This window comes from Schistocerca cancellata, chromosome 1 (assembly GCF_023864275.1).
Source record: "Schistocerca cancellata isolate TAMUIC-IGC-003103 chromosome 1, iqSchCanc2.1, whole genome shotgun sequence".
NCBI classification, from domain to species: domain Eukaryota; kingdom Metazoa; phylum Arthropoda; class Insecta; order Orthoptera; family Acrididae; genus Schistocerca; species Schistocerca cancellata.
The window spans coordinates 297,888,097-297,911,990 of record NC_064626.1 but is presented as its reverse complement, the minus strand read 5'-3'; the positions used below and the strand labels follow the sequence as shown (position 1 = coordinate 297,911,990).

The window sequence follows — 23,894 nt, the reverse complement described above, 5'->3', positions numbered from 1 at the left end:
ATGTCTTAGCTGAGCCATATCATTTTGAATAACGAATAACGTGAGTTTTGGATAAAATCTGGATTCTTCACATCTTCTTTGTAGTAATTTGATCACTTTCGTATGGTAACCTGATTCCTTGCTTCTTAATGCGTGGCTACGATAGAGAGAGACTTTTAATATGCATGTTTTGTGACAAGTTTGTTGCTACCTCTAATGAGAATGTTTCAAGATTTAGCTTGACGTGTCCTGCATCCACGTGAGGAGCTCTGGACTACGAATAGCACTGAAAAGGAGAGATAAGAGTTGGTAAAAAAGGTTAGAAGATGAACATCAAGAAAAGTAAACAACGGTAATGGAATACAGTCGAATCATATCAGGTGCTGCTCAGGGTATTAGATTAGGAAATGAGACTAAAAGTAAGTGTTTTACTGTTTGGTCAGCAAAATAACTGATTATGTCCGTAGTCGAGGGATATAAAATGCTCACAGGAAATAGCAAAAAAAACATTTCTGAAAGAGAAATTTATCATCAGATATGAATTTAACCTTAGGAATACTTTTCTGAAGGTGTTTGTTGCCAATGTTGACGTGAACCATAGGTGAACGACAGTACACACAAGAAGATAATAGCTACTGAAATGTGGTTCTTCAGAAGAATGCTGAAGATTAATGGCAGATCGAATAACTGAGGAGATACTGAATCGACCTGAAGAAAAAAATTCTTAGCACATCAGTTTGCTTTACAAAAAGTTTGATAGACTGGAAATACTTTTTATACATTCACTCATCAAATAGTACAAGCCTATTGGTATTTTTCGTGATCCGTTCCAGGTCTTAGATCGTGTAGGTCATTATGCTCCTAGAAAAACTCAAATTTTATGGAATCGATGGCTGTAAACACAGCTGGTTTAAATCATTCTTCACAAACATAATGCAAAAACTTGGGTTGAACGATTCAGTCAATGTCGGTAAAGTAGAAAATTTTAGTGACTGGCTTAAAAATCCGTAAGGGAGTGCCACAGGGTTCACTTTTGGGTCTACACATTCCTTATATATGTGAGTGAGCTTCCACTTAACATTAAACAAGCAAAACTGGCACTTTTTGCAAACAATAGTAGTGTTACAACAAATACCATTAGAGAGAAGACAACAAGAGTGTTAGCAAATGATATTTTCCCAAGAATTATTAAGTGGGTCTCTGAAAATAGGCTCTACCTAAAGTTCGAAAAAAAAAAAACACACTATATTCAGTTCTGTACAACACATAATCATACCAGCAATTTTTAGCACGTGAGCAGGACTCAGTAAGTAGGCTAGAATGCTCAGATTTTTGGATGTACATGTTAATGAAAACTATAACTGGAAGAAGCATATTACTGAGCTTCTCAAACAATTAAGTTCAGCTACATTAGCTCTTCGTACAATTGCTAAACATGGAAACAAACGTGTCAACCTGTTGAAATATTTTGCATCATTCCACTCAATAATGCCGTACAGAATAATTTTCTGAGGGAATTCAGCATTTAGAAAGTAAGTACTGATTGCACAAAAGTGAGCAGTAAGAATAATATGTGGTGTACACCCACCTCTTCAACGAGCTAGGTATTTTATCTCCGTCACAAGACATATTTTCTCTAAAGAAATTCGTCCTAAATAATGCATCACAATTTGAGAACAGTGATGTACATACCTAAGGGGAAAAATGGCGTTTATTAAGCATTGTTAAAGCTGTCAGTGGCTCAGAGAGGAATTAAACACGCAGCAAAAATTTTTTTCGATCATTTCACCAACACCGGAAAATGTCTGACATGTAGTGAAGCAAGGTTTAAACCTAATTTCGAATTATTTCTCCTGGACTCCTACTCCACTGACGAATTTGTACTTAAAAACCTGGTACCCAGTAGAAAAAATTTGTTTTTAAGTGCAGTTGCATGAGCAGGAATAAAATAATTTTTATTAATGTGAACACTAATCATGCATATATATATTCTGTAGACTGACTAGTTCCACATCATTTCGATAAAACTTGATCAAATGATCTACGGAATACGTAACTAACTGGGACACAACTTGACTGGAAGAAGGAATCGGTTGGTAGGTATAAAAATGACTTTTTTTAAATAGTAATATCAATATTTGTGTGTTGAGGGAGGGAGGGATTGAATTTTGATTGAGATTTTTACTTTAAGTCGTAACTGGTACCTGAATATTGGTTGCTGCCTCCTAGAATGATCAGCTTCTACACCAGTTGTTGACGTACTGCAATTTGGAGGAAGTTATTGTTCTTTAAGGTTTAAAATACGACTGTTAGTTTCTTGGCCGTATTGCGGATAGCTTTGAGCCCAAGTTTTCGTAGCTTTTCACACCCAAGGGACCACTGTTGTAAATAAGTAAGATCAAACAGCAGTCTGCTTTTCGTGAGAAAAGGAGATTGCTTGGCACACAAACTTCCTTCAAACTACACGTCCTGCTACATCAAAATTGATCGGTGGGTTTAGCACCATACTATTGTACAAGAACATAATCCAATTACTGTAATTAAGAAATTATGAGAGGTTGTTACTTATTGAATGAAAACTATAGAGAATGCATTTCTTTTCCCGTATTTTAGTGAACTTTGTACACTTAAAATTCTGTCGATTGATAGACAACTACAATGAAGTTCACCTCCTTTTCCAAAACCAAGATATTTGTATTCTTCACCTCCAGAAAATTTGTATACATAATGTTTAGCAACTCTTTCACATACTTCACTCGGTTTTGTCACTAAAATATCAATTTTCATTAAACGTAACAATACGTTCTGATACAGATTCTTTTTTTTTATAAAACCAATTGTCATTTTTGTTTCCCTTTTTTTATTAGTCTATACTAAAAGATTCTCTAATACTATCGTTTCGGGGATTGCGCGCTAGAGTTTCTTGCTGTCCAGCTGCGCTTCACTTTACTTAAAGTACTTTTTGAATCACATTTACGTTTACGGTATTTACATACATTACTGAGCTTCTCAGAATAAAATCAGGCACAAATTAGTTAAAGGAAAAAAGCAGTGAGGCACACATAACATTACATAGGACACACTCTGAGGCATGTAAAAATGGTCAATTTGGGAATGGGCGGAAGTGTGGGGACAGGCTCTAATACAGGAAGAGGGTTCAACACGATAGTGTGGGCCGGAAAACTGCATCAAACCAGTCTTCGGACTGGAGACAACTACTGCTCTGGAAAGGACATTACTAGGTATTCTGTTCCATGAGACACTCTACATCCTTGAGCATCTTCCCGTAATGAAACTATGGATCAAAAAGTATATCTAATCTACTCTGAATCTCGGCGCTTAGTCACGTGACGAATGGGGAACGTGGTATTTGACACGAAAGGCTGTGCTGCCAGCAGCCGTGGAATGCGAGGCGCGGGACACTGTTGTCGCAGCGGGGACTTCACCTGAAGCGGGGGCTGTCTGACCTCAGCGGGAAACACGCCGGCGCGTCAGCGGCCGCTCGTTACAAGGACGCCGCGAGGCCCCTGACCGCTCCGCCGTTAAGGCCGCATCAGCTCCAATAGCTACGGTCGCTAATGGCAATGGCAGTGACGTACCGCCGCCCTGTCGTCGACGGAACGTTGGGCGCGTAACGTTGCGAAGCGACCAGCTACACTAGGACAGAGCCACCGTGAATAATCACGCCTTTGACAATGTGTTCTTGACTATATCTGATCAAAAAGATCCGGACACCTATTAGTGGACATTGTGGGATGCGTCCACCCCTCGCCTTTTTCACTGTTTGAACTCTCATGGGGACACTTTCACTGTAGTGTCTGAATATTTGTGGAGAAACGGCAAACCTCTATTCCCCAAGAGCCGAAACCACACAATGTAGTGACATTGCACGCTGGGGTCTCGACTGAAGTCCACGTTCTAACTCGTCCCAGAATTGTTCCACTGGGTTCGAGTAGGGACTCTTGGGTAGGCCAGTCCATTTCAGGAATGTTAACTTCAACGAAGCATTGCCTCGCAGCTGCTACTTTGACACAGTGCTTTGCCACACTGACAGTCATCTTCTGCAAACTGCTCATCTACTCTACGCTGTGCATAATTTTGCAAAATTTATTCATATCCTTCCGCATTTAGAGATTTCGTAAACACAATAAGGGAACCACGCAACAATCTATAACGTAAATCCACCTCCTCCGTTGCCCTGTTGGCCTTTTTGGCAGGTGACGTTCTCCAGGCATTCACCAAATCCTAACGCTTCCATTGGAATGCCAAAAGATATTTCGTTAATCATCGCTTGAAATCACTCGTTTACAGTCATCCACTGTCAAGTGCCGTCGCTCTTCACAACACCTCGCTGACTACAGAAATCTGTCTCTTAAGAGGAGCTACTCGGCCATTGTACCTCATTCATTTTAGTTCTCTGCAAGTGGTCTCGCTGTCGCGTTATCGCTTCCCGAGCACGGGGTCCTGGCTTAGATTCCCAGCGGGGTGACGGATTTTCACCTGCCTCGAGATGACTGGGTGTTTGTGTTGCCCTCATCATTTAATCATGGTTCATGAAAGTGGCAAGACTGAGCAAAGGTTAGGAGTTTGTACGGGCGCTGATAACGGCGCAGTTGAGCGCCCCACAAATCAGTAATCATCATTCATTTTGAAACCCTACCCCACCCATTCATTGCGCTATCTAAGCTGTGGGTAGCGCTTTGGAACTCGCGAGTGATCCCTTCCGCTCATTTTATGCAACCTTTGTCCCACCCCCTGCAACCCTTCAACGCTCATTGGATCCCCCTGTCCGTCAGTTCGAGGTCTCCCTGGTCTGGGTTTACATCTGGTTATTCCTTTGCATTTACACTTCAGTCACGTCACCGACAGTCAACTTGGGTAGCTTTAGGGTTGACATGTCCCTAGTCGATTTGTTACTCAGGTGACATGCAATGACTACTCCACGTTCGAAGCCGCTGAGCTCTCTTTCTGCTGTTACTGCTTCTCTGACAACGCAGTGCTCCCTGCCTCCTTTCAGTGTCGGGTCCGTCTCTCCTGACACCTAGTGTTCAGTACCTCATAGTGTGTTCGGATCCCCGTATGCTTCCGTGCAGAGAGTTAATAAGAGATCGCAATTTTTTCCTTCCGACGAAACGATGTCACCTAAAGTGTAACTGTATAGTCGTTACCTCAAATTTGTTAGAGCCAAAGGGACATTTTCCTACCAACTTTAGTTTTTAGACAGAGGCGCAATCATATTCCAGTCGATTTGAAAACGCAACACTGGCAGGTGCAGAAGCACTCTGTTTTCGGAAGCGTGTCATGTACGTTTTGTCATGTACCACGATTAAGACCAAAGCCATGGGATTCATCCACACACTCTCAAAACATCTCCTCTTACTGCAATATGCGGAGTAAACACCATTTGCTACACATCCCCAAGGAACACAGAAGCCATAGTTACACCAAGCACCATGACCATCGCCACCTTGAAAACTAAAACTTAACCACAGACTAATGATTCTGCATTTTGCATCATAGCTGTTGTCATCTGTTCGGGCACATGAATTACTTACATTTATGCTGTGAAGTGATGATAGTCTGTATCAGATCCTTACGAATCTATCCATCAATGATTTATGTGCTTGAACATCAACTAAAAGGTTCCTGTAATAGTCATGAAGGAAGCCTGACGGTTGGTTTTTCAGAATTTGACGAACTGTCTCGGGTTTTCTAGGTCTTCAAAATTAAGTTGTGTCTTTCACTTCACATTAACATTGATTGCAGTGGATCTGGGCACACCACTACTTGAATTTTCTTTCCAATACTGGTTCTCCCCAAGAACTGCTCTCTTTGAGTCATCCTGACATTAACAAAGCCTCTGTTGGTGTTACATTCCGTCTGTAAACATCTGCTTTCGAATTACTTTCCCAACCAGCACGTTCACTAGTTGTCTAACAACGTTACACAACTTGTACTTAGACTTTTCTTCCTAGCTGTATCAAAGTTATTCTATTCCGGAGGCAGAGATCTTTGTTCAAATGCATAATAATGGAAATGCCGTGTGGCTAGGGCCTCCCGTCGGGTAGACTGTTCGCCTGGTGCAAGTCTTTGGAATTGACGCCACTTCGGCGACTTGCGTGTCGATGGGGATGAAATGACAAGGACAACACAACACCCAGTCCCTGAGCGGAGAAAATCTTCGACGCAGACGGGAATCGAACCCGGCCGTTAGGCATGTCATTCCGTCACGCTGACCACTCAGCTACCAGGGGCGGACAATAATCAAGATCATCGTATATTTAGACGGTCGGAGACATCGTAGGAGAAGCCTTTTTTTTCTCTCGGCAGCGATTGCTCATGGCCCCCACCACCACCACCACCTTCTCCAGGTCGCTTCAGAGCCGTATGAGACTTTGGACGGCAAAAATAGTTTTGTTATTCATTTCATAATTTTAGATCAGTGGCTTAGTAATAAGGGGGCAGGTTATGCACGAAAAAGTCCTCGGCTCGAGCTCCAGTAATTTTGCACTGTTTCACCGGTAGCAATGTTCGTTAAAGTGAAAAATACAACGCTGCACCGTCGTTCGGAATCCGCGTGAAGCTGTCGGTGAACTTGTAGAACAGTAAGTATTGCGACATACGGCACATGTAATCAAAGACGAATTTTTGCAGGTGCATGCTTTCTTCATTGTTTCTATTATAAAACAGACTTCGTTTACATTCGTACACAGTTCTCGGTCGCCACACATTTTAAGGGCGTATCACGCATGTCGAAGCATATTACAGAATATTGCTACAGACAGCTCACAAAAAATAGTAGTACCGCAAGAGAGATTCAGTCGTGCTTATGAACTATGCGCTAACTTGCTCGGCTGCGGGCCCTTATAGAACGCGAACGAAATGGCCTTGCGCAACGTGGCAGGTGGCATGTGTAAGGTAACTTACCCATCAACGCGCATGTGCAGCTGGAATGTGTTGCAGTCATTCAGAGTATTTAGAGTAGCGGAAGTACGGAGACGAGTTTCATTGTTACGTGAACTCGAGTTAAAACAACGTGTTGTCGAGAGATACATCGTCGTTTAAAGTTTGTTTTGATGATGGTGCTACTGATAGGTCTACTGTAAATCGATGGGAAATAAGTGTGCGGTTGCGAGATTGGAAAAGCCGTAATTGTTGATGAAATACGCAGCGGACGTCGGATCACTGCGAACTGACGATGAACATCGCAGACCCGTCGACGATCCGATTGAAAATGACCGTCGAAGCATTCAATATCGTATCGCAAACCATACTGAAATACCCAAGGAGCGTTTCTGCTCCATTATTGAATAATAATCTTGCGCCATGAGAACGCTCGTCCACACACCTCGCCCGCAGCTGAAGAGGCTCCTTACTGTACTCCCCCGATCTTGCGCCTTTAGATTTTTTTTTTTTCTACTACTCAGGAGACCTCAAGGGTAATCATTACGCTGCGGACGTCGAGGTGAAGGAAGCTGTCAAGTCTTGGATTCAAGAACTGTTGGAAGAAATGTTCAGTGACTGAATGATAGAAGAAGAAAGAAAAAGAGAACTTAGTACACGTTGGGAGAAATTTGGGCTTAACGGCGACAGTGCGGAAAAATAAATGATTTTGGAGCTTAAGGATTGTCCTTTTTGTCTGATCTTCATTATGGTTTTTGTTTGTGGTCTACAAGCATGTGTGCATTACTTTTCAGCCAAACTTCACGCATAAGCACGGCTAAAATTTTCAAATTCGATTCTCTCGAAAATGATTAACAATTGCGTCTTCCTTTTTACGCGTGAAATCCTAGTCATGCCCCACACACCCTGTCCATATGAATCAAATCGGCGATGGGAAGTTCTTACTGTCCCTAGTAAGTGTTGTGCTTCATTATCGATCCTGCTTTGGTATTTAACTCGTGTTTATGGTTACAGCGTGAAATGTTGTTAACCCTTACATATTATAAATTCCTCCCCCATGAACCATGCACTTAGCCGTACCGTAGGTGCAATCACAACGGCGGGGTATCTGTTGAGAGGCCAGACGAACGTATGGTTCCTGAAGAGGGGCAGCAGCCTTTTCAGTAGTTGCAGGGGCAGCAGTCGGGATAATTGACTGATGTGGCCATGTAAAACTAACCAAAACGGCCTTGCTGTGCTGGTACTGCGAGTGGCTGAAAGCAAGGGGGAAACGAAAACAGTAATTTTTCCCGAGGGCATGCAGCTCTACTATATGGTTAAATGATGATGGCATCCCGTTGGGTAAAATATTCTGGAGATAAAGTAGTCACCCATTCGGATCTCAAGGAGATGTCTACTCAAATTTTTTAGAAAATTTTAAAAGGAAATGGATAGCTTTACAGCTAGATATTGTGGAAATTAGTGACGTTTGGTGGTCAAGTGAATATAGTGTTATAAATACAAAAATACAAAATGCAGGCTTAGGTTTAACAATGTTTCAGAAAACAGGAATGCGGGCAGGATACCATGAACAGCATAGTGAACGCGTTATTGCAGCCAAGACAGACACGAAAGCCTCACCCACCAAGCAGTACCAGCTTATATGCTAACTAGCTCCGCAGATGAAGAGACTGAAGAGATGTATTAGGAGATAATTCAGACAGTTAACGGAGATGAAAATTTAATATAATTGGTGACTGGAACTAGACAGTAAGAAAAGGAAGACAAGGAAAAATAGATGAGTGTGGACTGAAGGAAAGGAATGAAAGAGGAAGCCACCTGGTAGAATATCGCACAGAGCACAATTTAACTATCGCTAACACCTGGTTTAAGAATCGTGGTAAAAGATTGTGTACTTGGAAGAGACCTGAAGGCACCGGAAGGTTTCAGATTGGTTATTTAATGGTAAGGCAGTGATTTCTTCAGAACAAGATCTTAAATTGTAAGATATTTCCAGTTGCATATGTGGTCTCTGACCACAATGTATTGGTTATGATCTGCAGGTTTAAACTGAAGAAATTGGAAGAGGGTAGAAAATTAAAGAGAGGGGACATTGGGAAAGGAATACAGCGGAAGACGAATCGGTAGCTTTGAGATACGAAATAGTGAAGACAACAAAGGATCAAATAGGTAAAAAGACAAGCCAAGTAGAAATCTTTGAAAACACAGGAGAGATTGAAATTGACTGATGAAAGGAGAAAATATAAAAGTGCTCCTTATGAAGCAGGCGAAAGGGAATACAAACGTCTACAAAGACAGACACCGCCTACAGGAAAATTAGAGGCCTGTAGAGAAAGGAGAAGCTGCTGCATGAATATAAGCAGCTTGGGTGGAAAACTAGTACTAGACAAAGAAGGGAAAGCTGAAAGCTAAAAGATGGAAGGAGTATTAAAGGGTATCTACAAGGGGGATAAAATTGAAGGCAATATAATAGAAAGGAAAGAAAACGTAGATGAATATGAAATGGGAGATACGATACTACGAGAAGAATTTGACATTGCACTGAAAGACCTAAGTTGAAATAAGACCCCTAGAGTAGATGAAATTGTCAGAGCTACTGTTTGCCTATGAGAACCAGTCACGACAAAACTCTTCCGTCTGGAGTGCAAGATGTATGAGACAGGAGAAATGCCCTCAGACTTCAAGAACAACATAACTCCAATTCCAAGAAAGCAGGTGGTGACCGAACTATCAGTTTAATAAGTCATGGTTGCTAAATAATAACACGAATTGTTTACAAAAGAATGGAAAGGCTGATAGAAGCCGACATCGTAGAAGATTAGTTTCGATACCGTAGAAATGTAGGAATACGCGAAGCAATACTGACCCTACGATTTCTCTTAGAAGATCGGGTAAGGCAAGGAAAACCTACGTTTATAGCGTTTGTAGACTTGGAGAAAGCTTGTGACAATGTTGACTTTAATGCCCTCGAAATTCAGAAGGTAACAGGGATAAAATAAGGGAGCAAAAGTCTATTTATAACTTGTACAGAAACCAGACGCAGTTATGACTGGAGGGGGCATGAAAGGGACGCAGTGGTTGAGAAGGGAGTGATGCAGGATTTAAAAAAAATGTTCAAATATGTGTGAAATCTTACGGGACTTAACGGCTAAGGTCATCAGTCCCTAAGCTTACACACTACTTAACCTAAATTATCCCAAGGACACACACACACACACCCGCACAGTCCGACTGCAGCGCCTCAGACCGCTCGGCTAATCCCGCGCGGCTGAGGCAGGATTGCATGCTATCTCGATGTTACACAATCTGTACACTGAGCGAGCATTAAAGGAAACAAAAGAAAAATTTGGAGTAGGAATTGAAGTCCAGACCGATGACGTAATAATTCTGTCAGAGACAGCATAGGACTTGAACCGACCGTTGAAAGGATTGACAGGGTTTTGAAAGGAAGTCGAATCAAATCAGAAGATGTTGAGGAAAGTAGATTCGGAAACGAGACACTTAAAGCAGTAAATGAATTTTATTTGGACAGCGAAGTAACCGTCGATGGCCGAAGCAGAGCTTATATAAAACGTAGACTGGCAATGGCAAGAAGAGCGTTTCTGAACATATTTGTATGTAGTGAGCCCTGTGTGGAAGCGAAACGTGGATGATAGTTAAGACATGAAGAGAATAGAAGCTTCTGAAACGTGGTGCTACCGAGAATGAAGAAGATTAAACGAGCAGATCACGTAGCTAATGAGCAGGTAGTGAATAGAAATGAGGAGAAAAGAAATTTGTAGCACAAGCACAACTTGACTAAAAGAAGATATCTGTTCATAGGACACATTCTGAGACATCGAGGGATCTCCAGTTTAGTACTGGATGCAGTAAGGAGATTTAGATGCATACTGGTTGCAGTAGTTACTCGGAGATGGAGACTTGCACTGGGTAGAGTACCATGGAGAGCTGTATCTTTGGACCGACAACGACGACAACCAGCTTGTAAATTATAACCTGCAGGCGCATTTTTATCTGTATGCAATAGGCAATATCACGAACTGCTGCAGGGGTTTTGATATTGTTTTTGGTAAGACAGACTGAACCGCTAGGAAGGTTCGTCTATATACGTAATTTATTACGGCTACATCAGCCAAGTCTAACGGCCGTAGATTCCTGGTTCTACCCGTGCGAAGGTAGGGCGAGTCGGCAGTAAAATCAGTCGATTCTACTAAGAAATTCATCAAAGGATTAGTAGTTGGCCATCAATAAATAAATCCCTTAGATGCCTCTCAAACTTTTGATGGCTGGACACTTTTGTGAATTTATTTCTAGTATTAATTCTATGAACTGAACTGAACTGTTGGGCTGCGCGGGTTAGCCGCGCGGTCTCGGGCGCCTTGTCACGGTCCTTGCGGCTCCCCCCGTCGGAAGTTAGACTCCTCCCTCGTGTGTGTGTGTGTGTGTGTGTGTGTGTGTGTGTGTGTGTGTGTGTGTGTGTGTGCGTGCGCGCGATGGAGGGGGGGAGGGGTCCATAGCGTAAGTTTAAGTAGTTTGTAGGCTTAGAGACCGATGACCTAAGTAGTTTGGTCCCACAAGAACTTGCTACAAATTTCCAATTTGAACTGCTGGTTTGTAAAAGAGATTATTATTTATGACAAATGCAATTAAGGAATAAATATATTTGGAAGCAGTAGTTAATATTCTAAGTATCCTGAAGACGCTTCTGCACGTAGTTTTGAATTCACAACACAGTGAAGTTCAAACGAGTCTTCTCCCTGCTGAGCGCTTCACTTCCTTACCCATAAATCAATGTAGTTATAGGTGCAGATAGATGTACAAACAGTAAGTCCCGGACACTACAGACTGCGAGAAAGTGCAAGCGTAGAGTTGCCGTCATAGCTTGTACTGGGTGTGGACGGCAGTGGGTGACGCAGCAATCTCCCCTGCTGCCACATTCACTCCGACGGCTACGTCACGGACACAGACGAGAGTCCGGCAGCGTGGTAGTGGACGCTATTGCAAGGGCGGAAGTTCTTGGTAGACGCCGGAAAACGCTGTCGACTGCACTCCACAGCCGCGGTTTCCGACGGGCGTTCTGTATCCGGGAAGCGCATGGCAAGTGGTTAAATGCAGCAGCCGGTAGCCTGAGACCGCAAAACCCATTTCCTCTCACAGACGATAAGGTCAACCGCGTGAGCGATTGACTGTGAGGGACGGGTGGCGATGCGACTATCTTCCACGTGCTCACATATTTGTTTTCGTAGATGAGACGAGTCGTGGAAGACTTAACATAGTTGTCTTCAAGGATCAAACTGTTTCACTAGAGCAACGACATACTTGAGCATAAAGACCATTACATCTACACTCCGCAAGTCATCTTTCTGAGGAAGAGTACTTTGTGTACCAGTCTCACTTCGTGTTTGTCACCTATGGTTTACGGGAAGAAAGTATGCTGTCAAATCTCCGTGTGAGCTCGAATCTTTCTAATTTTATGTTGGTGGTGTTTTCGCGAGATACAAGTAGGAGAAAGCAATATGTTGGTTGATTCATCTGGGAATGTACATTCCTACATTACCAGGAGACCACACCGTGATTAAGAACCCCTCTCTTGCAGCATCGGCCACGAGTTGGCTGCGGGTTCTCCTGGACGCTTTCGCGCTAACTAATTTAACCTGTGCTGCTGCTCTTTAGATTTCTCTATTAATTCTGTCTGGAACGGATCCCAGACTGACGAACAATATTAAAGTATTCGTTGAACGAGTGTTCATAAAGCTCCCTTTTGTTGGTGGACAGGATTTCATGAGGATTCTTCCAGTGAATCTGTCTGATATCTGACCTACCCGCGGTTACTTTTATGTGATCGTTACAATTTAAATCGCTCTGTGAGCAAACACCTAGATATTTTGTGGAAGTACTGCTTCCAGTGATTGTTCTCCAATCGTGTACTCGTGCAGTAAAGGGTTTGCTTGGCCATATATTCGTATTACGTTAAATTTGTCTATGTTTAGGGTCAATTGCCACTACCATCACCAAGCGTCTATCTGGTGCAGATCCTTTTGCATTTCGGTACAATTTTGCAGCACGGCGACTTCTCTGTGTACAACAGCGTCTGCGAAAACCTCGTGGTACTCCGATGTTATTTACTAGATTGTTTATACACATAGTGAAAAGTCTCTTGGGACATGCCCGAAGTTACTTTTACTTCTGAAGACTTCTCTCCGTTCAAAATGATATGCTGTGTTGTGTTGGTAACACACTCTTCGATCTGGTCACACAGTTAGTCTGAAAATTCCGTGGCTCGTATTTTGTTGTTCAGGCGGAAGTGCAGACCTGCAGTGAACGTTTTCCGGAAGTCAAGAAACACGGCATGTACGTGAGTGCGGCATCTACTGCCTTCCGGGACTCGTGGACGAACAGAGCGGGCCGGGTTTCACACGATCGTTGTTTTCAGAACTCATACTGGTTCCTACAGAGGAGATTTTTAATCTCCAGAAATACCACAATATGCTAGCATAAAACGTGTTCCAAAATTCTACAATAGACCGCGGAGGAAATCTCCGACCTGGTCGGGAGTCGAACCCGGATCCGCTGCATGGCCGTCAGACGCGCTGACCACTCAGCTAATGCGCGGGCGAGAGACAAACTCTGCACTGCTGCTAGGAGGCGGCGAAGTTGTTTCACATATTCTGTGTAGAATCGAATTGGTACCCCGACATGTCCAATAGCCTTTCCTCTGTTGAGCGATTTTATCTTAGTCACTTACTTCGATATACTATTTTGTCATTCGTGCAACTGTTTAAAGGAGAAACTACAAGGCGATATTCATCTGTGAAACAGTTTTCCGAAAAGACGTTTAACCATTTCAACCTTTTCTGCGTCGCCCTCTATTTCAACGCCATTAAGACCACAGCGTGTCCGGACTTAACGGCTTCGATCCGTTTACTGATTTAACGTAAGACCTAAATTTTTAGGATTTTTTGTCAATCGGTAGATAGAATTTTGTTTTAGAATTCGTTCAACGTTTCACGCACAGCGCTACTTCGGCTAATTTTGACTTCGTTTAGATTTTTTTGTCTGAGGATTGGCTACGTTTAAATTTGCAGTGAAGCTGAAGCTGTCTTTATTTTCGTAGCATTTTCTTAACACTGTTGTCGAATCACAGTGGTCTTTCCAATCCCGCACAATTTTGTTCGCCACATTCTTGTCTAAGTGTATTCTATGATGATCTTCAACTTTGACCATTGAGGCTCAACATTGTCAGCGCTGGAAATCAAATTTTCATGTTGACCTGTCAGGTATTCTGGACCTCTTTCTTGTCACTGTTGCTAAACAGAATTCTTTCTGCATTCCTTTGTATTCCTATTTACAGCCGTTTTCAGTTACGTTGTGACGGCCTTATGATCACTAATTCCATATTCTATGCCTAGTCGACAAGTTGGGTTATGTTTGCCAAAAGCAGATCAAAGAATGTTATTTTCACGAGTCGGTTCTCTGATTAAATACTCAAAGTAATCATCGGATCACACACTTAGAACAATTCCACTCTATTGTTTATCCCTACCACCCATCCTAAATACACGAGCCTCCCTATCTGTGGCTGGTACAATCTCCACCTAAAATTACAACTTGACTAGGAAATTTACGCGAAATGTTCTCAAATTTTCCTCTCATATGTTCCGCCACCACAACTGCTGCTGAGACGAGGGATCTGTAAAAGCGTAAGCACTTTTCACCAGATTTATTTCCACATTCTGAATATGTACTAATCTCACTAGATTTCATCGTATTTCTTATATACACACCTCCACTACCAGAGTTCAGCCTTTCTTTGCGATTTACATCCCGGAGGAAGAGGAGGAGATTAGTGTTTGACGCCCCATCGACAGCGAGGTCATTAGAGATTAAGCACAAGCTCGGATTAGGGAAGGATGGAGAAGGAAATCGGCCGTGCCCTTTCGAAGGAACCATCCCGGCATTTGCCTGAAGCGATTTAGGAAAATCACGGAAAACCTGAATCAGGATGGTCGGACGCGGGTTTCAACTATTGTCCTCCCGGATGCAAGTCCAGTGTGCTAACCACTGCTCCGCCTCGCTCGGTGATAGACATTCCAGTCAGAATTTAGAATTTAACTGCTATTGAAATCTGCTTTCAGCCTGTTTTCTGTCACTTGTACTATGTGGCCATTTTATCGTGTATAAGCGAGACATTTCCTGAGAGGCTCCTACAGTTAACTAATACTATATAAACACTTCCTTTCTCTGATCTGCTATGACCACTGCTACCCTGTCTGGACTCAGTATGCGTCTTATCGAACCTGGGACTTCTCTATCCTAATAAATTAAATAAATAAAACTCACACATGTGCACGCCTCACGTATTCTGCTACCCTAGTAGCTGTTTCCTATGTAGCGTCCACCTGACATGTTAAGCGGGTTTCTACATTTCTCCACCTGATAGTGGACGTCGAAAAAATCTGCATCGGGACAGTCGCAGAATCGTCTGAGCCTCTGGTTAGGCCTTCCATTCTGCTGGAAACCAGAGAACCACGATCGATTGTGGGAACGACGCTCTGCTTCCACCCTGCGCGAGGCTAGCTGTATTCAGCACATCAGCCAGCTGCTCATAGGAACCGAGGACGGTCTCTGAATCCAGGCGGCGGGCGTCATTCGTGCCGGCATGAGCCACGATTTGCAGCCGGGTCTACCCAGTGCGCTCGGTCGCTGCCTCCACATCTTAGAGACGACTTCTCCCTCCCTCCCCTCCCCGTCTCTGTAAGCAAATAATGGTCACTATTGTTTTCCGGCCTACCCGCAATGTCCATGAGGGGCTCCACCGCCGGAGTAACTTTGGAGCTCCCGACGGCAAGAAATCCCTTCCTCTGCCTTATCTGCGCATCTCCGACCACAGTTCCAACAGCAGAGGCACGCTGTGCTGGCTCAGATGCACTTTGAACAGTGGACAATCCCTCAAGCCTGTTTTTGAGACGTAAGGCGACAACTGTGCGCCCTTTACGCTTTTGTGCTGTACGTGTCCCTTCACGTTTACACTTCACTAAAACATCGGACACAGAGGACCTTGGGATGTTTAAGAGTGTGGAAATCTCACGTACAGACACGTGACACAAGTGACACCCAATCACCTGACCATGTTCCGTGAGTTCCACGGAGCGCTCCATTCTGCTCTCACGATGTCTAATGACTACTGAGGCCGCTGATACGGAGTACCTGGCAGTAGGTGGCAGCTCAATGCACCTAATATGAAAAACGTATGTATTTTGGGGTGTCCGTATACTTTTGATCACTTAGTGTATGTTCAGAAAACCATTCATACATTCTCGAGCCCGATGAACTTCGCTGTTGTCTTGATGTGCGTACGTAAATAAGGGCGTCTTGCTAGGTGACAGACTCCAAATGTTGATTGTAGGCAGTTCCCATCTGACGGCAGGTTGAGAGAGAGAGAGAGAGAGAGAGAGAGAGAGAGAGAGAGAGAGAGATATGTGTGTATGGTAAACCCCTTTCCTCAAAAATATTTCTCTTCTTCATTCCTCCTGTGTTACCACAGATGAAATGTCACAAGATCTCATTTGTACTAATATTGCAGTACACAGGAAATGCCTATTTGTTTCACCGCCCTGAGTGGAATGCATAAGTTCTAATAAATGTTCACCAACCTGCTGTCTTCTATAGTACGTGTTCCCTGTGCAGAAAACAGCATGTAGGTCGTGAATCTGTTACCTTAAGGCTATAAGAAACTTAGCGAGAAACTGTTACTTCAGAAATAATTAAATCTCCAATTGGTTTGTTTATATGGGTTGCCACTCGGTTTTTATCAGCAGAACACGAGACTGTACAATTACATTTCACTTTAGATTCACAAATAATTTCTGTTCTTCAACAAATAAATGAACTGCGTATTTTCTTCATTACAGCTCTTACATGTACAAACTACACATTGTAAGTTAAGTCTCAACTGACACCGCGGCAGACGACATGAGACTGCGAACCAACTCTGATATTTACAAACCATAGATTACTAATAGTCTTAACTGACACCGACCGCGGCATAGAATGTCTGTCCTCTGACATTGTCGAACCAACTATGATCTTACAGCCGAACCATTTCGCCCGCCATGCAAGTTAGGCGCAATTCGAAGATCACCGAAGTGCATCGTCTGCCGTTTCATTTACCAGTTATGTATTATTCTGCTGATTATTAATACTTGTGAAATAATGGAACCTTATTGAGAGATGCTTTAGTTTCAACTGCAAGCAAATACACTGTTTAGTTTGTCTAATATTAACAGAATAGCCAATCGCGGAGAAGGGCCACGATTTAGGCGGTCTTTCTCACGATACCCGTACCGAACAAACCACCTGTTATCGGTACCTCATACCACATTTCGTCATCTTGTCACTACTGCCTTCTGAAATGCTCTAAGAAGAGCTACTTGGACAACATGATGGCTGCAAAGCCAGAAATATTACAGCTGTTCTCTCGCTAACAGGATGGTACGGAAGTTCATTCACTGCTTGCAGCAATTAGATTTGTAAGCGATTTTGATTCAAAAGCCTTGAAACGCGTCTTCGACTCCACTGAGGAACTCTTTCCGACCATAATTATGACGTGTTTCGCGGCCTGCTGGCCGGTTGGTGTGGCCGAGCGGTTGTAGGTGCTTCAGTCTGGAACCGCGCGGCCGCTACGGTCGCAGGTTAGAATCCTGCATCGGGCATGGATGTGTGTGATGTCCTTACGTTAGTTCGGTTTAAGTAGTTCTAAGTTCTAGGGGACTGATGACCTCAGATGTTGTCCCATAATGCTCAGAGCCATTTGAACCATTTAGTTTCACGGCCAAGTGGTTTACACCATTGCTGGTAGGCACTCTGAACAGTCTGCCTCAAATTACCAACGGATCCAACAGCTTCACACACCGTATGGCAATGGGCACGGCCAAACGCAACTGCCATTTTTTGAGATTCTTGTCACGCTCTTACATTCACCCATGTTTACGTACAATGTCCATTTGAGACACGAACACCTCACTTGTCGCTGCTGCCCTGTGCTCATGCAGAGCCAGTGCGCGTGCGATTAAGCGCACGACTCGAGCACTGCGCCATCAGTAAAGCCTTAACGATCCATCTATGCTTAATTTTTTGTGTGATTGTTTTTCTCCTCATTAATTTCTATGAGTATTTACTGGCTCATACCTCATGGTAAACATAAAATGACTAATAAATTGCGCTAGTTTATTTCCTGCTATTGCCAAGCATTGCACACTGTCATGTATTTCTTTATGCTGAAAAGAACTTTTGTTCCTTAAAGGGCTAAACGAGGATTCGTCCTCTACTAATCTAGCATGCAAGAACACAGGGAAAAAATGTCAGTCACTTAAGAGTGCTCTGGCTGCTTTGGTGCGCTATAGAGCCTGTCGGTAGTATGGAATAAGCATAGCAAGATGGGTCGACGTGGAAACTTGACAGAATGCCAGCAAGGAACCATCATGTTCGGGTATGGCCGTGACCACACCTCAAACTAAGTTCGCCTATCTGTTGTAACACTGCGGACTGTCCAACGTATTTTAACAGATGGTGTATTGCTCACGGCCATGCAACACTGCCTACAAATAGTAGTGCATATAATTGAGGATGTAGGTTGCAAGTGCTAATCTGAGATGAAAAGGTTGTTGTAGGTTCGGAATTCATGGCCGTTCAGGAGTCTGATGACTCAAGAGTTGATGCTGTAAATTTCCGTCCAAAAATTGCGAAGGAAATTTTGTGCAGTGGTCATTCGGAATCGGGTATCTCGCTCTAGGGCAATACCCACAGAGGCCACAAATTTACACGTTGTAACTGAGCAGAACATTGCAGAAACCGGACAGCAGGTGACTAGAGTCGTGTAGTGCGATCTGCTGACGATGCAAGGTGTCAAAGTGCACAGACAGCCCACTGAGGCGTTAGTCCACAGTGGGTGCAAGGTGTAACAAAGGCTGAATGTGGTTCTGTGACGAATGTACTTTGCAAACTGCTCGAAAGATGGTCAGCTTCAGATTGTTGGGTACTCGAATCTTGGGGCCTTTTGTCCCCGTATCAATGTGACTTCTGGGCAGGACGATCTCCAACTGACCATTTATTCTGACTAAAATCAGCGCTCCGACAGGTTTTTACTCACCGTCAGCACCTCGTCGCGGTCTTCTTTGACCTACATAAGGTGTATGACATGGCTTGGCGCCATCACAATTTAGCTATCCTCTACGACTGAGGCTTTTGTGGTCCCCTTCAGATTTTTATCTGTGAGATTTTATGTCGCTGCTCTTCCGGGCTGGAGTTGCCACTTCACTGGCTCCTCAGATTCAGGAGAATGGCATCCCACAGGGTTCTGTGCTAAGTGTTACACTCTTACTCATTGCTATCAATGGGCTTGTGACCTCCGTTGGGCCTCTGGTTACCTCGGCATTGTACATCGACGATTTTTTGCTAAAAATGTAAGCATGTCATTTGGCCTGGACAGACACAGGACGTTGAACAAGAGGAAGAACTCAAATCAGTTGACTAGACTTGAAATGAATGATGGAAACACAAGATCCTTGAATGAATATAAAAGTATTTAAGAATCTTCCAAAGAAGACAGCTGTTGCCTAAAACCATAAACCAGTATATCAAAATTACATACATTGACAGAACTTGCTCTATTTTGGAATGTGAAGTAAATGGAAAAATACCATTAATAAATATGTAGTTCCAGTGCTGACTTACGCTTCTTATCTCATTAGCTGAACAAAACAGGCCCTGAAATACATAAGTAAATTTTGTAAGTTCTTCTGTGGGATTTTTAAAACTCTGGTAACAATGCTTCAGGATTCACTAAGGGCTCAATTTACCTACTGTCTAGTCCCTTAATTGAAATACATGTGGGTAGTATGTTCTGCTTCAGAGATGTGGACAAGTTTCTGTTGCCAGTGAATTTTTGAGATATTTCTCCTGATACCCTTAGTTTGTTGCTGTTTAAAATATGTTAAGTCCAAAAGAATCACTCCCCATATTAAGTAGTGCACTAAATCTGTCTTCTCAGTAGTTAAAGATACAGGGTGCTTATAAATGGTGGAAAAATCGAAATTTCTTATGACTTTATTAAATTCTATAGTCTTCCCTGATTATATTGATACATACATCATAGGGTTTCATATGAAATATGTCTTACATATACCAAATTTTGAAGTTAGTCATGTATGCTGCCATGCCCCATCATTTCTGTTACAGAAACCAGTATTATTTCGAAAAGAACTGTGAACTTAGTTTCCAGCAAATATATGTGTGATACATTGTGTATGTTGGTAACAGTGCAGGTGTCTAGTCTCTGTAAATGATTATCTTTGCTAGTATTTACTTTTCTCTGAAGCAGGTTTTTGATGTTACTGAATGTTTATTGCCCAAGTACATATCCTGTAGTGTGCAATAAATACAAACTATACCACCATCAATATATTCAATAAAACGAAATTCTTTGGTAACCAGTTCACAAACAAAGCAAGCCACACTGTTGTAAGTAACCAATGTATCAGTTCTTCAGGGAAGAAACTCCCACATGGCACACCTCCTGGTGATTCAAACTTCTGTGTGACAATGACTCTGTTTGTCCACGGATTTGTTGTTTGTTGATGTGGGCATCTTATCTTCTTTGATAAAGTGGCAAAATGTAAACAATGTAATGGTGTAGGCTGTCTCAAAATAACTGAACGACAAAGTAGCAGGAAGGGTTTAGCTTCAAAATTAGTTGTTCTGTTTAGATCCTGCAATAAATCTACCTTGAAAATGACTTGGAACATTCTGCACAATTCACATGATGTGAATTTGAACTTAGTGTATGCAATGAGTGCAATAGGAAAAGGAAAAAAGGCTGCTAACATTTTGTGGTTTGATGGATCCTCCTCCCAGTAGGTTCAGCAAGTACACAAAAATACTTCTATGTGCCTTGACAGTTGTGTCTAAAGCATTTATCAAATGAAATGTGCAGTAGAAGAAACTGTAAATATTAGTGGAACCAGCGACATTGCTGTTGCACTTGGTGGTACATAACAATGTCGAGGACATCCTTCCATGAATGGTGTTGTAAGTGCTACTTCTCTGGAGAATGGAAAAGTTGTTGATGTTGAGTGATTATCTAAGTACTGCCACACATACCATGGTAGCACTGAAGGACATATTGAACATCTGTGTTCTAAGAATTAAGATGGTTACAGTGGAGGTATGGAGTGTGATGGAGTTCTAAAAATATTTCAGGGGTCATCAACCACTTATAATGTTAGATATATGAAGTACCTAGGCGATGGGGACTCTTAAAGCTTTCAATAAAATTGAGTTCAATGTTTATGTTGATGCATTAGTAACAAAACTGGAATAATGTGAACATGAGCAAAAGAGGATGGGTGCTAGACTGAGGAAGCTACAAAGAGAAATGAAAGGAAAGTTGCTATCTGATGGAAAATCTGCCTGGCTGAGGCAGATTGACATAAACTGAAATAGATCTTCTTCAGGAGTTACTATGAACTGGTTATTAGATGAACTGCACCTCTGCATGGTACAGCAATGAGAAAATCTGTGTGGGCCACCAACTTTAAGTTGTCCACAAATGACCACCCTGTTCAGGCTTTGCTCTAAAGGAGCAGATTATTGGTATGGTTACCAAAAAGCAACAGAACGTGGTCAAATATACCATCATAAGCATTCTCTTCCTGAGCCTGTTATGAATGAAATAAAACCAATTTTTAGAGACCTGAGTGACCCTGTTTTGCTTAGTAAATGTCTTCATGGGGGCACTCAGAATACCAATGAAAGTTTCAGCCATTGCATATGGGAAAGATTACCCAAGAATGTTTTTGTAGGAATAAATACATTAAATGTTGGTGTACTAGATGCAATGATGTGTAGAAGTGATGGAGTGATAGGAAGGTTGGAAGTCTTGAGAAAGTTAGGCATAAAATGTGGCTCTAATATGGAAGGTAAGTTGCTTGCATTTGACCGACAACAGGTGCATGAAGCTGAAAAATTTGCTCTCCAAGTTACCAAAGAAGCAAGAAGTGCTAAAAGGAACGCCAAGAGGAAGCTTGAAGATGAAGAAATTCTGCAGATGAAGGCTGTGCTTCAGGAATGTTCTGAGCCACAGTTTAATTGCACTCTTCATTCACAATTTCCTGCAAGTTGTATTTTTCACAATTCAGGTACAAATACTTTGTAAAGTTTCCAAAGCATTGCTCTTAATTTTTTTCTGTAACTTGTTATAGTCCATGCTTATGTAATATACCAAAGCATTATTGCAGAATCAACTAAATTATAGAAAAATAACATTGTATTAGGGAAAATTATAAAAATTAAAATGTAAGATGTGATATTTTTTAGTCTTGTAATATACATACAAGGTGGAATTAAATAGGTCTAGTACCTCAGCTGTCATGTCATGCATATCTGGTAAAAATAAAGTCTTCTTCAAATGTGTAGCCTAACATTGGATTAAATGGTACCTCAAATTGAGGAAGCATTTTGGAAAAAAATTGCATCAATTTCTTTGTAGTTTTTTAATAACACTAAGCAGATTCAAAAATATTCAAAATACTTCTAACTTGTCTGATGTGTAACTTATCATACTGAATTGCTCAGTCAGTCATTATCTTAAATGAACCTTCAAGTGTGAGACAGTCTTGGCTTTTCATTTGTATCAATCTACAGCACTTAAAATGATATCCATACATTCATAAGCATAGTTGTAAAGCTTGGTCAACATTATCTGGCATACTTTGGTATACATCACTGAGCTCTACACTAGTAATCTTCCATACCCCAAGAATATCCTCTATTTTTGGTAAGATTGAATAACTGAGGTGTGTGTTTTGTTCCAAAACCACAATCTGCCATTTCTAGCATAAATGGTGGCACTTTCAGTGACTGATTTCTAAGAAGAGTCTTCTTGAATATCTTACACATGTAGAAAGACAGTACACTTGTGACTCATAGTTTCAGATGGATTATTGCCTGTCCTTCCGAGAGCTGTCACTCAAGATTTTCTTAAAGTTGGGTGTGTGTTTCTGGGCAGTAGCACACTAATCACCTAAGCAAATGATGGGGACTGCCACTAATCTTACCACTTGGCACTAAACTCCCAGAGTGCATTCACAAGCGTCAATGCCAGGTGTTATGTACTCTGCATTTGACTTTGGTCTGCGCTTGATAATCTGACTGAATCCTCAGCTATGTCTCTCTTGGTCTTTCCAAAGCAGTATATCAAGAAGTGTATGGCTACTGTTGTGACTTTGTGTTGTGGTGTGCTGCAGATACTTTACCACCACGGGCACAACTGGAGGCACTGAAGAAGCTGCTGGAGTGTGGCGTGCAGTTGGGAGAGCTGTCAGAGGACTACAAGCTGTTGGCAGCACGCCAGGTAGTGGCCACACAGAGTCCTGGATTGGCCCTCTACCAGGAACTGCAGACATGGCCTGCCTGGGTTGAGCAGCCCTGAAGCTGAAGCTGCTGGATTGACTTTGATTCCATCTATCTCAGTGCCACACCTGTATATGATGTTTCCAATACATCTGCTGAATGAAAGTTTTACTGATTATTGGCGAATCTGACATCTTATAATCCACCTCAAGGAGAAGTTTTTCTCCACTTGGTACAAAAAGCTTTGAGTGATATGTTACTTTATTATCTGAGAAACACAAATTAGATGAAATTTGTTACTCTGAGGATATGGAGTTTGGTATGAAAGATAAAAAATTGTAAATTATTAATAATTCTTCCTCTTCCCCCCCCCCAACTTCTCTCTCCTTCTTCACATACACACAATGATTCAAATATAAATAACATAAGAAAATGCAGATAATCCAGAAAATGTATATCAGATTTATAGAAAAATATTAGAGATATCATTATTGTTTTTTACCCTTAAGAAAGTAAAAACACAAAATGCTGTAGTCCATAGTAATTTGTAATGGTACAGAATGTTAAAAACTGAATTGATAGGATTTTTCCTAATTTTACTAATT

The 23,894-nt window shown here is 42.1% G+C and overlaps 1 protein-coding gene across 1 annotated transcript in view; it reads left to right on the top strand.

Annotated features, from left to right (window-relative positions):
• LOC126171836 (peptidoglycan-recognition protein SA-like) overlaps positions 1-23,663 on the top strand; it is an 81,270-nt gene extending 57,607 nt beyond the window's left edge. The window contains exon 4 of the mRNA XM_049920829.1: positions 23,184-23,663. Coding sequence (XP_049776786.1) covers positions 23,184-23,368 — 185 coding nt within the window. The 3' untranslated portion in view covers positions 23,369-23,663. The remainder of the gene's footprint in view (positions 1-23,183) is intronic.
• The last annotated feature ends 231 nt before the right edge of the window (positions 23,664-23,894 follow it).